The sequence below is a fragment of the Myotis yumanensis genome, unplaced genomic scaffold (assembly GCF_028538775.1).
Source record: "Myotis yumanensis isolate MYYU_CA2020_CCGP unplaced genomic scaffold, mMyoYum1.0.hap1 SCAF_21, whole genome shotgun sequence".
In the NCBI taxonomy this organism is placed as follows: domain Eukaryota; kingdom Metazoa; phylum Chordata; class Mammalia; order Chiroptera; family Vespertilionidae; genus Myotis; species Myotis yumanensis.
In genome coordinates this window covers 11,380,395-11,396,863 of record NW_027223772.1, presented here as the reverse complement: position 1 = coordinate 11,396,863, position 16,469 = coordinate 11,380,395, and the positions used below count along the sequence as shown (strand labels likewise).

General features: G+C 54.6%; 1 protein-coding gene across 1 annotated transcript; it reads left to right on the top strand.

Moving 5' to 3' along the window:
* Window positions 1-8,639: 8,639 nt before the first annotated feature.
* On the top strand, window positions 8,640-15,252 carry LOC138998937 (NUT family member 2G-like). Its single transcript, XM_070400977.1, has 7 exons — window positions 8,640-8,655; window positions 10,865-11,582; window positions 11,934-12,062; window positions 12,516-12,655; window positions 13,116-13,360; window positions 13,741-13,857; window positions 14,371-15,252. Exons 1-7 carry the CDS (start codon window positions 8,640-8,642, stop codon window positions 15,250-15,252), a joined length of 2,247 nt encoding a protein of 748 aa, XP_070257078.1.
* Window positions 15,253-16,469: the final 1,217 nt, after the last annotated feature.

The window sequence follows — 16,469 nt, the reverse complement described above, 5'->3', positions numbered from 1 at the left end:
TGAAGGAAACAGACACACAAGTCCAGGAAGTGCAGAGTCCCAAAGAAGATGAACCCAAGAGGCCCACACCAAGATACATCATAAGTAAAATGGCAAAGGTTGATGACAAAGAGAGAATCTGAAATGCAGCAAGATAAGAACTACTACTTACCTGCAACAGAGCTCCCATAATCATCTGATTCCTTAGTAGAAACTTTGCAAGGTAGAAGGGACTGGCACCAAATATTCAAAGTAATGAAAAGCAAGGGCCTACTGGTATATCAAAATTACTCGACTCAGCAGGGCTATCACTTAGAATAGAAGGAGAGATATGAGCTTTTCAGAAAAGAAAAAGCAGGAGTTAATAACCACCCAACAGTATTACAAGAAATGTTAAAAAGACTCAAGAGAAAGAAGGTGTGAGTGTGGGTGTGGGTTTGGGTGTGGGTGGAGGTAGAGGTAGAGGTAGAGGTGGAGGTGGAGGTGAACATATGAATAATAAAATGGCAATAACTACAAACCTATCAATAATTACTTTAAATGTAAATGGGTTAAATGCTCCAATCAAAAGACACAGGATGGCTAAATGGATAACACAGCAAGACCCATACATATGCTGCTTACAAGAGACCTCCTTCAGATCTAAAGTAAAGGGATGAAAAATGATATTTCATGCAAATGGAAATTTTAAAAACTGGTATCACAATACTTCTATCACACAAAATACACTTTAAATCAAAGGCCATAAAAAGAAACGAGGAGGACCCAGCAATTCCAATTCTCAGTATTTATTCAAAGAAACATAAAACACTAATTCTAAAAGGTATATGCATCTCTATGTCCATTGCAGCATTAATTACAACTAGAGGCCCAGTGTGGGAATTCGTGCACCAATGGGGTCCCTCAGCCTGGCCTGTGGGATCAGGCTGAAACCGGCTCACCGACATCCCCCAAGGGGTCCAGACTGCGAGAGGGTGTAGGCCAGGCCAAGGGATCCCACTGGTGCTGGGGAGGGATGCGGGAGGTTGGCCAGCCAGGGAGGGGTTGCGGGAGGGCTCCAGGGCGTCTCTGGTGCACCTTGCTCAGTCCCGGACCCCAGCAGCAAGCTAACCTACTGGTCGGATCATCTGCCCCCTGGCAGTCAGTGCACATCATAGCGACTGGTGTACTGTCTGCCCCCTGGTGGTCAGTGCATGTCATAGCGAGTGGTTGAGCGACCTTAGCATATCATTAGCACTAGGGGGCCAGTGCACGAATTCATGCACCTTGAAAGGAACCGTGGGCCGAGAAGCTGCGGCAGGAATAGGGGCAGGTCTCAGCCCATACTCCACGCCCCTACCCAACCCCTCCCCCCAAGGCCCTTGGTCCATTGTCTGCCTGCAGCTACAATCCTGCTGCCGCCACTCCCACATACTGATGGTGCCAGCCCCACTTGCACCCACTGACAGAGTGAAGCAAATGGGGCCAGCACTAGCAGCAGGTGCAAGCAGGGCCGGCACCGGCAGCGGGTGCAAGTGGTGGCTACTGCCCTGATTGCCCCTCAGGAGCACGGGGAGGTGGAGAAGCCCTGAGGGGCAATCGGGGCCAGCAGCTACGGCTTGCAACCTCTAATGGCGTCAAGCGACCAGTGCCATGCCAGGTGCCATCAGCAGGTGTGAGCGGGGCCAGCGCTGGCAGCAGGTGCAAGCACCGGGCGGGACCATGGCGCAGGGGAGCAAAGAATTTTTAGTAAACACCAGAGGCTCACCCCAATGACAACAACTGGTGCCCCTGTTCACCTGCCCCACCATCCCGCCGTGGCCAACACCCACCACGTTCTATGCACACCACCTGATGGTCAGCACATATCATAGCAACCAGTTGTTCTGTTGTTCCACTGTTGGGTCTATTTGCATATTAGCATTTTATTATATAGGATTACACTTTGATTTGTGGAACAAATGACTGGCCGACTGGACACTTAGCATATTAGGCTTTTAGTATATAGGATAGCCAAGACATGGAAGAAACCGAAGTATCCATCAATAAATGAGTGGATAAAGAAAGTGTGGTACTGCAAACAATACAATTCTGCTCAACCAAAAGAGAGAATGAAATCTTGCCATTTGCAACAACATAGATAGAACTAGAGGGCATTATGCTAAGTCAAACAGCTCAGATGGAGAAGGACAAGGACCATGGGATTTCATTTACATGAGGAATCTAAAGAACAAAATTAACCAACAAACAAAACAGAAGTATATACACAGGTGCTGAGAACATTTTGAAGGGAGGTGGGAAGGATGGGGGGAAAAGTGGAAGGGATTAATATCTATAAATTGCCAATTACAAAAACAGCCATAGGGATATAAAGTCAATAATACTGTAAGAACTACGAATGGTGTCAAATGGGTACTAGACTTATCGAGGTAATCAATTTGTAAGTGATATAAATGTTTTAGCACCATGTTGCACACCTGAAACCAATATAACAATTGTATGGAAACTGTAATAAAGCATTTTCTTAAATTATTTTTTTAAAAAGAACAGAAGATTCCTTCTGTCCATGGAGAGACAAGGAAATGACTACACTCCAAAAAAATATCAGCCCCAGAAAAACCAGCTCTGTCAAAGCCCAGCCACTCTAGCATTTTGCATTAATTGCAGCTGGTGGGGGATTTTCAGTGCTGATTCAAGATACCAAGGTACTCCTGTTCCTCACCCATAAAACTCAAGAGACGTGCCTTCCCATTTCAGAACCAAAGCCAAAAAATTTTCGACAAACAACCCCAAGAACATTACCTTGTATACATTATACTGCATGTTTATTTTTTTTAAAATATATTTTATTGATTTTTTACAGAGAGGAAGGGAGAGAGATAGAGAGTTAGAAACATCGATGAGAGGGAAACATCGATCAGCTGCCTCCTGCACATCTCCTACTGGGGATGTGCCCGCAACCAAGGTACACGCCCTTGACCGGAATCGAACCTGGGACCATTCAGTCCGCAGGCCGACGCTCTATCCACTGAGCCAAACCGGTTTCTGCTGCATGTTTATTTAAATATGTAACATTTTAAAATATAAAACTAGGACTGGCTCCATTCTGGCATCAACCCACAACATGATCAGTACAACACACTGTCATTTTATAGGGGCTAGGTTATGGAGAGGGCAGTGAGAGCTACTAGGAATACGCTTCTACTCAGACAAGCAGTTATTGGGGCATTCAAGCAAGTGAGGGGTACATTCTGTTGGCAGGAGGATTCACCATGGGAGAGAAAAGACCAGAAGGAGACTCACCATAAGGAAGGAAGACCCAATAAATTCTTGGGAGGAATTAAGAGAGGCAGGAGACAGCTGTGGGGTCAGCTGATGGCTACACTCATCATAGACCATGGTCATTCTGAATCATTGCATTGCTCTGCCCCAGATGCCAGGATCATACAAATGTTAAAGAATAAAGAAATGTCCACATGCCTGAAGGACAGACACCCCCAATCCATCTGTAGGAAGAGGGGCCAGAAATCACCAACATTTATGGGATTCTTTGGCCGAAAGAATGGACCAACCTGATTAAGAGCAATGCAATGATTCAGAATGACCATGGTCTATGCAAGGCCCGCAGCCCAAGATGCCTCTGGTGGTTTGCAGATCAACATGGAATAGAGAAAAGAGGGTCAGTGCTAGAATCATCCTGAGCCTTCAGATAACAAAGGAGAGCCTGTCTCAAGTGTTCAGAAATGTCACAGACAGATATGTCCTCAGAGTGGGACTCCCCTGTCTCTCCAGGTGTCAGCTCCCAGCCATCCTCAGGGACAAAGCCTCTTCGCATCCATCTCTGTCATATCACTGACCCCTGAAGTCCTCCCTATCCAAAAGGATTGAGGTTTCCATGGAGATAAGTGGGTTAAGAACTAGTGACATCACTGACCAGCCTGATGCACAACACAACTCACCACCTGGACCCCATGTAAAGGCTGTCCTTGCCCACCCACCTTACCTTGAGGCTTTTATTATATAGGCACCTGCTGCTGGTGCCGGCCTCAATTGCTCCAAGCGATCAGCGGGTGCGAGTGGCAGCTGCCAGCCCCGATCGCCCCTCAGGGCTTCTCCACCTTCCCCTGCTCCTGAGGGGCAATCAGGGCAGTAGCCACCACTTGTACCTGCTGACAGCCCCAGCCCCGCTCCCAGCTGCTGCTGGTGCTGGCCCCAACTGCTCCGTGCAGTCAGCAGGTACAAATCAGTAATACCAGTACCTGCCCAGCTGATTCTTAGGGCGTTTGCCAGGGGGAACAGTTTGCCATCTGACCTCCAGGATGCCCCCCCATCTTCTGACTGTAGCCTGTCAGGCCAGAAGTACACCTGTGAAGGTTCTGTTCTGCACAGCTATCTGTCCACCAGGCCCACCCATCTAGGGCCCCAGATGCCAGGATCATACAAATGTTGAAGAATAAAGAAATGTCCACATGCCTAAAGGACAGACACCCCCAATCCATCTGTAGGAAGAGGGGCCAGAAATCACCAACATTTATGGCATTCTTTGGCCGAAAGAATGGACCAACCTGATTAAGAGCAATGCAATGATTCAGAATGACCATGGTCTATGCAAGGCCCGCAGCCCCAGATGCCTCGCTCCCAATTCACACAGAGCCTCCCATACATATGCCCACTGATGCCTGAATATCCCTGCTTCACACGTACATACACTGAGACACACACACACAAGTGGGGTGCTGGTGAATGCTGATCACTCTCAGGAGGTTGCAGGAAAGACTTCAATTGTGCTGAGCACCTGGTACAAATATTCCCAGCATGCCTAATTTCAAGCTACCCACTAGATGAACACAGAGCCCCAGAGAGACAGGCACCATCAACTATCCCAAGCTAGTATGAGCCAGTTCCAGCACACCCCATCCCCTGTCAAATGATTATGTGCATACAATGCACTTACACCCTGCGTAGGAACCTCCACTCCCACCCAGATATATAAACAAAAATGAATTTACATATATGAACACACATGTACATTTCTACCCTCACTCTCTTGGAATATACAGATAGACCACTTCTTACTACCTAAGTTGTTACAAACAAACCCCTAATCATCCGGAATATTCACATTCTACACCTTCAATTATATATACACACACACAACATGGGCCTGTATACAAACATGGGCAACCAACATACCACCCAGATATACACACTGAATACTGAATACTTCAGACCCTCTAAAAATACAAGTAGACAACTGTCTCATGTGGCACCCAAAAAAAGATCCATATGCAACTCCACAGCCATAAAATGCACACGCTCCACAATTCCTGAACACACACACACACAAACACACACACACACGCACACACACACAACCTACACAGTCTCTTTGTTTCCAAACACAAAGTGAACTCTCACATTCCCTAGAACACACAGCCCATCCATAAGCTCCAAGAACTCAAATACATAGAGTGACAAACAACCTCTACTTATCAAATACATATAAGCCCACCTCACACACAGAGAGGACACATACAAGCAATACCACCAAATTCTGCAAGCATTACATTCTGGAACAGATGCAAAGAGGACCCTAAGCTTCCTGATACACTCACAAATCCCAAATACACACACCCACAAACCACTCACGAATATACACCCCACACACTCAGATGGATACATGCAAAACACAAACGCACTGACAATCCCTTAACTCTCACTAATATGCATACACTATTCCCACACACCTATGGAAACACACACGCTTGCAAATATTCTCAAGCCCTGAATATACAGACCCCTCAAACACTATACATTATGCCACCTCTCCAGAATACAACCTCGTCACCTCGCCTCTTCAGTATGTAACAAAAGCACACTATACACATTGTTTTCTCTGGCATCACTCTGAATATACAGACCACTGCTTGCTAACTACTACCAAATACATGTAGAAACACTTTAGTATTCTCCAAAGAAATACACTTTATGTACATCTAAGAACCCCATACACCGTATGAACAAACTGATAATTCATGCACCTGGTCATAGACATAAACACAGACCAGTATACCTGGGCAAGACACGTAGATATATCCCCAGGAAACCACATATAAAACAACTTCCAAATTCCAAGTTACCCCTAGCTAATGAGTCAGCTCTCACATCCACAAACACTAACAAATAACCGTATCACACACCTCCCATACATAGATACCATCCTCCATCCCCTGTATAAGCACAGAAACCATCTCTCCCTCAAATACTCACCCCCTCGGTACCCAAAACATGTGAGCCTTAGGGCCCGACTGAAAAATACAAACACGGAGCTCCAGCAAACATCCTTCCCCGGCCACGGCCCTGGAACACAGTACACTCCACACACACACTCTCCACAAGCCCCGAACAGACCCACGAATAGCCCGTGCCCTGCAAACATGCACACCTTTGTCCCATACGTATGTCCCAAACACACTTCATGCCACGTACACACCTGCGCATACATACCCCCTCCCAAATTCCCACAGAACTCACTCTTCCATCTTGGAGAACACACAACCACACACCTCACACCAAACTGCACACACACTACTGTTCACCGGCATATACACCTCCACACCCTCCAAATACAGCGCTCCGCCTGCACGTTCACACACAGGCATGGCCGCCCCGTGGCCAAAGCCGCCCGCAGACACGGCGTGAACCGGAGGCGCTGTCAGAGGCGGAAGAACTGCCGGGAGCCGCGCTGTTCAGAAAGCGGGGGACACAGACCGACGCCCCGAGTTGGACTCACAGGCATCACTGGGCCGTGTAGGCCCCCATCACTGACCCCCAAAGGCCAGTGGCTGTCAATTCCCGGTGAAAACACACAGAAATATGTGAGGGTGTGGGGGCTGAGCACAGACCCGGGGCACAGAGCCCACAGGGAGAACCACAGAGAAGAGGGGGCGCCTGAGGGGAGAGGAGGCCACGCGCCCCTTACCTCCCTGTTTGCCTAACGGACTCCAGAGACCGCCATGCCAGGCCCCGCGTGCAGCCTGGGCGGCCGTTGGGGACCCGCCCTGCCGTTAGCGCATGCGCGCGCCTGTGGGCGCCAACCGCCCCAACGGATGCTGGGAGCAGGTGCAGGACAGAGTCCCGCCCCCAGTGGGCGTGCTCCTGCGCCCTGGCGCGAGGCACCCTGGGAAGGGCCCAGGCTGTCCCTGCAGGAGAGGAAGGAGTGGAGGGAGGGGCCCTGTGAGGCCTCCTGCAGGTCCTCCTCCCAGGAACCTCCCAGCGCGTTGCAGGGAGCACTTGCGACTTTAAAGTTGCAAACGTGCAGTCCATGCACTTGGCTGCCCCTCGGGACGGAGTTTGGGAGAGGCCGGCCTGAAGCACTGTCCTCGGAGGGGCCAGTGCCTTCATGCCCTTGGACTGCAGGTCCGTGGTTTCTAGAAAGTAGGTCCGTCCTCCCAGAAGTCCGGGCGTGCATTGCACAATTCTGGCCAAGAACTTTAGACCTGGACACACTCTAAGAGACACTTGCCCCTGACCCCGTTCCTCTGTATTTATTCAGTACGTGGAGGTTTTCAATAAATGTTGCTTCACAGATGTTTCCGTTGCAAGGTTGTTGTGCAAACATTGATCAAAACATGACTGTCTGGGCCAGTTTCCGTTGACATGGCAGGTAGCATGGGAACAATGTCACCCTGCCCGCCCTCATTTTTTGCATTATATTGCAGAATTTCAGTTGGCAATAAAACATATATTAGCAGAATCAACTTACTAGAGTTTGTCATATTTCAAAATAAACTGAAATCATCTGATTTTCTTTCTGGTCATTTGCAAGAGGGGAAAGAGGCAGGAGAAAGACACATCACTGCATTTTCCATTTTGCAAAATTTGACTGTGAACTATGCAAAGGCATTACTTTAAAATCTTACAAAATGTAAAAAGTTAGACACTGAACAACGTTATACTCTGAGAAACAAAAAGTGGTGGTGTCTGGTCTAGCCCTGTAGGCTACAGGGCCTTGCCCTGATGGACGGGAGCAAAGGGGATGGTTTGTAAGGCTAGGCCGGCTGCATCTGCAGGGCTCCCAGCACTGGGCGGCACTTGGGGCCACAGGACTGCTTCCTAAGGAATGATGTGCACACAGCCACCGAGCATGCTGCCTCTGCTGGGTCAGTCCTAATTTCAAACACTGGGTTCCGTGTGGCCATAAATTCCCATTATTTCTTCAGGCTGCCTGTTCTGAATTTTGTTCAGAAAGTGTAGTCTGTGTTGAAGTCAACCAAAACCAGATAGGAAGCAGGTTGAGGAACCCAGAACTAGGGTGATGGATCAAGAACTGAAATAAAGGTCACATCAGGGGACTTTGGGTGCCTAGAACTTAGAGAAGGTCATTACTGCTAGTGTGTCTTTAAATTTGTGATTTTAAATTTGAAAGGAACTGCTGGTCCTCGCCTACCTATCAGAGCCCTCCATGGAATGCCCCCCCACCCCCACCCCAGCCCATTGGTCCTCGGCCCCTCCCCCGCTGCAGAATGTCTGGAGCCCTACATTCTACAGTTTAAACCCAAACCTTCCCTCCACTGGATGCTGAGCAGCTGTTGGAGCAGGTCAGTCTCTGGATTCTCGACTTGACTTTTCTCATTGTGGAGGCTACTAGGCAGTGGTGGTCAGTGAATGAGCCTGCGGGGATGGCTTCAGTAGGAGGTAAGACTATAGATTGGAGGGGGGATGTTTTAAACACTGAGATGTCCCTCAAAACTTGGGGTTAAACTGTGACACTGGGGAAACACGGTTTGACTGAAGTAGGGGAGGGAGAGAGCACTGGACCTCAAAGCACCTGTCACCTGGGAGGCTGGGAGCCCATGGGAACCTGTGAGGGCACTGGCAGGAGGGCTCCTAGAGGTGGGTCAGGGTGGCTCAGGGAAATGCCTGGGTGTGGAGAAAGGACGGCAGCAGGCACGTGGGTTCTTCCCAGAGGGGAGACAAGCCACTCCCACGTGTGTGTGGGGAGTAGTGGGCGATGTCGTGGGGGTAGCACAGGGTGGTCACAGGAAAGCCTAGTCCTGTGTGCTGTTCTTGGGGCACCTGGAGCTTGCCCCGCAGTATCTTTCTAAGGGACTTGACCTGAGTTCACTAGAGCTAATGGGGGCCATGGGAGGGTCTTAGCCAGAAAGCTGTCCAGTGGGGCTGCCTGTGGCCAAGTCCACAATGAAATGTCCCCACTGAGGGCTGGGCTGGAAGGTCCTCCAACTGCTGCAGCCCAGAGCTTCTCCCCTGCTTCTGGCCCAGAGCTCACTCCTCCTCAGCCCAGGGAGCTGCTTGTTGGCTTGGATTCCACAGGGGCAGGGCGGCCGGGTAACTTCCACCAAGAGAGGGGCCGGTTCCCTGAGCTGTCCCGAATCGTTCCCCCTGTGGCCACCCAGGTCTTCAGACCAACTTCCTCTTGTCCTGTTATCTCATGGCGCACCCTCTGCCCTGCCCTCTACCTTTGAGATGAAGGGTTTGCTCATAGTCCATGTCCCTGCTTCAGGGACAGAAAACAGATGTGGAGCCTGCGTGGTATTCCGTGGAACATCTGTGAAGGCGGATTCTTTTTTAAAGGGGAAGGGGAGTGCACAGGGACAGGAAGACCATGGCCTGTGTCAGTAGTAAATGTCCAAGGCTGCCTGTCCTGAGGAATTAGGGCACGCAGTGTGCAGCCTGCTCTCCTGGACTAGGTCTGCTCGAGTTCCTCTGAGCGGGGATTTGTTCAGACAACTGTGTCCCACTGTCACCTGCTCACAACTGCTTCCTCTTGGCCTTCACTTTCCACTGTTGGGAGCTGGAAGGGGAAGGACCTCACACAGTCTGCAGTCCCATTACCCATCTAACAGGACAGCAGCTATGGAAGTTTCTGGAAACCCTACCGACAGCCCCACTTTGCCGCATTCCCTGACTCTTCTCTAACCCTCTGCAGCCATTGCTGGCTGTGAAATGACAAGCTCCTGAGGGACCATTAGTCTGAGCCAGTGATGGCGAACCTTTTGAGCTCGGCCTGTCAGCATTTTGGAAAACCCTAACTTAACTCTGGTGCCATGTCACATATAGAAACTTTTTGATATTTGCAACCATAGTAAAACAAAGAATGATATTTTTGATATTCATTTTATATATTTAAATGCCATTTAACAAAGAAAAATCAACGAAAAAAATGAGTTCGCGTGTCACCTCTGACACCCCTGTCATAGGTTTGCCATCACTGGTCTGAGCGCTGGGGCCGAGTGGCAGGACCTGGCCCGTGTTGAGTGTTCACTGTTGGTTCTGACACACATGTGCACGCTGGTCAGTGCGTTCAAAGGTCAGATCAGGGTCCTTGTGCCTTCTTGTGGAGAGACATTACTCAAGTGTTTCTGTGTTGTTGTGCAAACCCAGGAGAGAAAGGGGCGATTTTGTTGAAAAAAGGGAAGACTGAGGAGCAGATGGGGCCCTGATATTTCAGACACGGCCTGTTCTCAGAGGCCCTTTGGGAGCCTAGAACTTACCTTGGAGAAGGTCACTACAGGAGTGGGTCTGCCTGGGGTCATTTCCCCCAGAGCTGACTGCTGCCCAGGGCCATGCCCTGAGACTGGCAGGGTCGGTGCCAGGGAATCCTTAGGGCGGCTCTCAGGGTCAGCGCTGGCTGGGGCCGTTTCTTCTCGCAGACAGTGGTCAGGGAGCCTTGGCGCTGGGGAGCAAGCTCTCCAGTGGAGCAATTCCCAAATGGAGCGTGACAATGACCTGAGGACATCTGCCACCTCCGCAGTTTGCCCATCCCAATGGCCCTCCCCTGGGAGACTCACTGCTCTGATTCCCCAGTGGCTACAGGGGGCACAGAGTGCCTCAGTGCTGTTTGCTGGTTCACCTCCTCCCTTCACCCTTTCCTTTGTCTCAACAGCATCTGCAGTGCTGGAAGCGGATGTGACCCTGAAGCCCGGTGCCCCCATCACTCCTTTCACAGCACAGCCCTTTCCCCCGCCCACTACTGGCCCCGCACACCGGCCACCTTGGGAGCAGCACCTGCCGCCCCTCAAGACCCCGTCATTCCCTCCTGGCCGCCCCCTGGTGCTGCCCGCTTTGCCCAGGACACCTCTGGTGGCAGGAGGTGCTGGTCAAGGCCCCGTTGGGCCTGGGGCTTATAACATCATGGACCAGGTCAGGTCAGAAGGGGGACGACCACAGCCCTCCCAGACTCAGACCATTGTCCTGACTCAGGCCCCCCTCAACGGGAGTGCTCCAGGTGCCATCTGTGGGGGTGCTGTGTGTCCTGCACCCCTCTTCCTGGAAGCCACTGAGGTGGAGGCGATTATGCCCCCCTCGGCTTTTGGGGACACCCAGGCTGGCGATGGAGGCTGGTGTCCCGGCCTTCCTCCTCAAGCTCCACCACCAGCTGCCCAGCTGGCCCCCATCGTCCCCCGAGTGGATCCTGGACCACGGCCACACACGGCTTCCAGGGTGGGTAGCCTGGCCGGCTCCCAGTCCAAGGCCTCGCCATATGACGCCTGTAACCCCAAGAGTGTGTATGAGGACTTCCGTCGTTGGCAGTGCTTCAAGGCCCTGGCCCGGGGGCACCTTCCCCAGAGTCCTGATGCGGGAGCTCTTTGCTGCTTCCTCATGTGAGTGCACTGGGCAGGGCAGGGGGCGCGCCTGGAGCTTTCACATCAGAGGAGCTGGGAGGGACTTGCAGGCTGGCTAATCCCAGGATGCTGGAGGGCAGGTCTGAGGGTGGGGTCCCAGCGATGGGTGTGAGTGTAGGGTCAGCCTCCAGTCCTGGTTCATGGGCTGGTGTGAATGTGAGGCCACGACAACAGCAGCTGGAAGGCTTGTCTTTGCACACAGACGCCTCTTCCCTCACCTGCCGGTGCTCAGTCCTGCCGGGTGGGGGTGGGAACCTGGCGCCACTGAGCTGGGGTGGGCAGGCAGGTGGAGGCCAGGCTGCAGCCATGATTGACCCTGAGGCATTACAGGCCAGCGCTCCGGTCCCTGTCCCGCCTGAGGCCCACCATGACGCTGCAGGAGGGAATAGGGCAGGCCATGCAGGAATGGCAGAACAAGAGCAACTTTGACCGGAGGGTCTATTTCGAGATGGCAGAAAAGTGAGTCCTTGGTCCCCACAGCTGGGGGTGGGGAGCCTGACTGCCGGGCAGGGTCCAGCTGTGAGGTCTCATCAGAGAGGAGGGTGGTGGGAGGGTGTCACTCAGCACGGGGTCCCCGCTGCCCAGAGGCCCTTCTCTCCTGGGGAAGCCTCTCCCTCAGCTTCAGAGCACAGGTGCTTCTGTCCCACCTCCCAGGGAGCTCCCCCTCCTCTGACCCTGACCCGTCCTGGGCTGGACATGAAGGCTCAGGACAGGGTGGGGGAGGTGCCCGCCCCGTGGGCAGACTCCAGCCAGAGGGGCTGTACAGGAGTGTGCTCAGCCAGCCTCCTGCCTCCCCAGTGTCCTGGCCCAGACAGCCCCAAGGCCCTGGCTCTCCCATCCCCCCACCTGCTGCTGCCTTTCTGGGCTCCCGGGGCCTCCTTCTCAGCACAGCTGTGCCCCCATCACCCCCAGGTTCATGAAGTTTGAGGCGGAGGAGCAGATGCAGTTTCAGAAGTTGCAGTTGAAGAAGGGGGTGCAGACCCAGCCCCTTCCTGCCCCACCGAGACCTGATCCTCGGGGGCCCCCAGCCCCAGCGGTGGGCGGGCAGCCAGGTAGGCCAGCACGTTCCCATGGAACCCATGGCCAAAGGCAACAGGGCCTAGGGCAGGCCACTGTCCCACCCACAGGGGCCCTTCGCCTTCAGGGGGGCTTTGGTCTTTCAAGGGAAACAGCCCTGAGAGTTGGGCCTCAGCGGCCCTTTGTCTGAATGGGGTCTGGACCTGGTCCACTTTCTCATGCCCTCTCCCCGTTCCCTGTCAAAGGCCCCACATGAAGTCGGCTGAGAAGCGGGCTGGCTGCGGGGCCCCTTGGAGATTCGGTGGCTCCACACGTCCTCACACATGACTCTCTTGGGTGCTCCCCTCTGGCCTCTCCCCTCACATAGCCACAGGCTTCAGGTGGCCGGACCCAGCCGCACCCATATTAATGCCCCGAACACTGCCCTCAGCATCGCATGCCCCGGAGGTGGGAGCTTTATCCCCTCACGCTCCCTCCTCTTCCCTCTCTGCCCAGCTCGCACTACCAGGAAGGCTGTACCCAGTGCCCAGTGCGCCCACATAGCCCTGCTGCCCCGGGAGACCGAGTCCCACAATGGGATGCCCCCTGAGGCCGAGCAAGAGGACATGGACATCATGGATGAGCTGCCCATGGGGGCGCCAGGTGGAGGATGGCAAGATGAAGAAATGGAGTGGCTGCAGGATGAAGATCTCCTGAGCTACCTGGACCAGCTGTGCTCCCAGGAAGACTTTGTCACCCAGGTGGGCTGGCTGGCAGCTCCGGGTCTATAAGATCCCAGAGGGTGGCACTGCAGCACCCGACCCGGGTTCTCCCAGGCTGATGGGATTGGGCTCTGCTCTTTGTTCCTGAGCTGGGCACGTGAGAGTGTGTGTGTCTGTGTGCATGTGTGCGCTTTGTGTGTGTGTGGTGTGTGCTGTGTTCATGTGGGTGTGCCCGTGTGTGTATGTGCATGTATGTGCGTGTGTGTGAGCGTGTGTGCACCTGATGACCATGATGGAGTAAAACACCCGCCTGTGCAGGAGGCCGGGTGGGTCTTGGCTTTCTCACTTGTGCTCCAGGCCCCGCTGACTCCCAGTTTGCTCCCTGCCAAGGGGCTCACAGCCGCCTCCTTCTGTCCCAGGTGGAGGAGGTCATTGACCTCCAATTCATGGAACAAATAATTTCGCCAGACACACAGCAGGATCCCTTGGCCCTAGCTGAGGAGTTGGAGCAGGAAGAAGGGCTCACTGCTGCCCAGGTGAGCCAGGGGAGGGTGGACATTAGGGAGATGGAAGGGGGTCCCCAAGTGAGCCATAGCACCCAGGAACCCCAGGGGAGTTAGAGGAGGGAAAGGCCCTAGTGAGTCAGGGAGGAAGGGAGGTTGATCGGGGGTGGGAGGCCTTCAGGGAGCCAGGAAGGGCACACCCAGGTAAACCAGGGCAGGGAGCAGCCCAGAACCAGGACACACATGCCTGTGTCCACACCACCCCTGCCTGACAGGCACCGCATGCCGAGGGGCCAGTACTGGGTGGGAGTAGGGCAGGACAACAGAAAGGAGAGGGCTACAGAGAGGAGGGGGTGGGAGCCCAGAAGGGGAGGGGCCACAAAGCTGGGAATATGGCACAGGGGACAGAGGAGAGACACATGACTGTGGTGGATTCCAGTCACGGTGTCACCTCCCCCCCCCACCCCCCTGTGCCATTGTCCCGTCACCCACGCTCCTCCTCCTCACACGTGAGCAGCACCAGTCACTGTCCCTTCTTCCTCCCAGCTGGTAGAGAAGCGAGTCCTGGCCTCCAAGGAGGGGGGCGTGCAGGCACCCCCGAGTCACGGTGCTCCCCTGTGGGACTCAAGTCCTTCTGAGTCTGCGACCCGCCAAGATGCCCAGAGGCGTGACCGTGGCCCCCAGCTGGGGGTCAGTGACAAAGCCTGCCCACCAGAGACTGACTTCAAGGACCAGCAAAGGCAAGGCCCAGCAGGCGCCCACCGGCCCAGGCCCCAGGCGTTTGCTGCCTCTGTGGGGCGTCAGGAGCATCCACCACTGCGGGCTCGATGCCCCCTCTCTGCTCCCCAGGACCACGGGCCTGCTGACTGTGCACTGGGCCCCAGGGAGGCCTGCGTCCCCAGAGAGGCCTCTCCTGTCAGGGAGACTCGCGGGCCAGCGGACAGGCCCGGTGAGGAGGACGAGGATCTCTGCAGCCTGGCCTTCCTCTGGGCCTCTCCCGGCCGCCTGCTGCCCTGCGCTCTGTCTCTGAGTCCTGTCTCCGCCTCGGGCCTGGCCTGCCCTGGAGGTCGGGGGCCCCGGGGTGTGGCCCTGTCCCAGTCCCTTCAGAGACAAGGCCTCAGCCGAGCTGCACCTGCAGCGTCCAAGTCTCAGAAGCGGGCTCTGGGGGGAGGCCCCGTCCATGCTGAGAAGACCCCCCGCCCAGGGGCCGACCTCGGGGTCTGTGGGCGGCCAGCACTGGCTCTGGGGCTGGTGCCCTCCTCACAGCCTCGCAAGAGGAAGTGTGACCCCTCTGACCCAGGGAGTGGGAGGAAGCGGCACTGCAGCCAGGATGGAGCAGAGGGGTGTGCCCCCCACTGCCAGCGCCCTGAGGGGCCCGGACTGCATGGGGCCTGGCTGTCCCTGAGAGGAGCCAAGGGCTCCTTCTAATCGCAGGGCTGATCCTGCTGCTCCACTGACATGGGAGGGTGGGAGGCAGGAGGGAGGGCGGGACCCTTAGGGCAGGGGTGGGTATGGGGTGGGGGTAGGAGGGAGGGGAGGACCATTAGGGTAGGGCTGGGCCTGGGGAGGGAGGGCAGGACCATTAGGGTGGTGGGGGCCTGGGGTGGGGGTAGGAAGGAGGGCAGGACCCTTAGGGTGGGGGTGGGTCTGGGGTAGGGGTAGGAGGGAGGACAGGACCATGAGGGTGGGGGTGGGGGTAGGAGTAGCACCTTTGGGACATTGTGGGTCTGTTATGAATAAAGATAATTTTGTTTGAAAATGCTCTGGGGGCTGCTGTGTCTGTACTCGGGTCTGCGCTGCTCCTTGGAGAGGGGACCTGAGAGGAAGGGAGGATGCGGGAGGTCCTGGGCGCTCTGCATCCACAGGGGACCCTCAGTCCCTCCTCCTGATTGACAGGGACCTCTTCCTGCTCCTGGGAGCACACAGCTCTCCAATCCCCAGGGACCCCTCCCACCACTTCTGCTCCCAAGGCCAGACTGTGGCCTGACCCGAGAGGGAAAGGCTGGGCCTCAGGGGCACCTGTCCCCCATGGGCCTCCTGCAGGAGGAGCATCCTCTGTCTCAGCGGGTGACTGAAAGTGGAGGGGGGTGGGGGCGAGTCTGGAACAAGGGGGTGACAGGAGAGTAAATGCGACAAGCCTGTTAAAGGTGGGTACACGGGGAATGGCAGAGGGTGGGGAGGATACCAAGTCCCTTGGGGGATTTCTGTGTGGGACGATCCTGTCCAGCTGGGGGAGGAGGACCCCTGTGCTGTGGCTGGGGGACGGGGCTCAGGGTCAACGGGGATTCAAGGACGCCCACGACTGCTGTCCCTTCCCTCCCAACCAGGGCTGGACTCTTGTGTGATAGATGCTGATGCAGATTTACATCCGCGTGGGAAACAGAAACTAATCACAACCTGTGGGGCCCTTTCACAAGCTTGACCAGCAGGGGCGGCAGGGGCCCAGGTGCCTGTGGCCCCAGGGCTGGTGGCAGCTGAGATCCAGGCTGAGGGAAGGGCCCCATTACCGGCTGTGGGCACTGCTACCGACCACACAGACAAAGCAGGGACCCAGGCACGGATGTAAGAGTGAGATGTGCCAGCAGTGAGGGACGGAGCTGAGCCAGGAGGAGACCCCTGTCTGCAGAACTGCCTGTCCCAGCTCT

Excerpts from the sequence above, each read along its gene's own strand:
- LOC138998937 (XM_070400977.1), top strand. Across the intron at positions 12,063-12,515 it reads TATTTCGAGATGGCAGAAAA|GTTCATGAAGTTTGAGGCGG; the intron begins GTGAGTCCTTGG and ends CATCACCCCCAG. Across the intron at positions 13,361-13,740 it reads AGGAAGACTTTGTCACCCAG|GTGGAGGAGGTCATTGACCT; the intron begins GTGGGCTGGCTG and ends CTTCTGTCCCAG.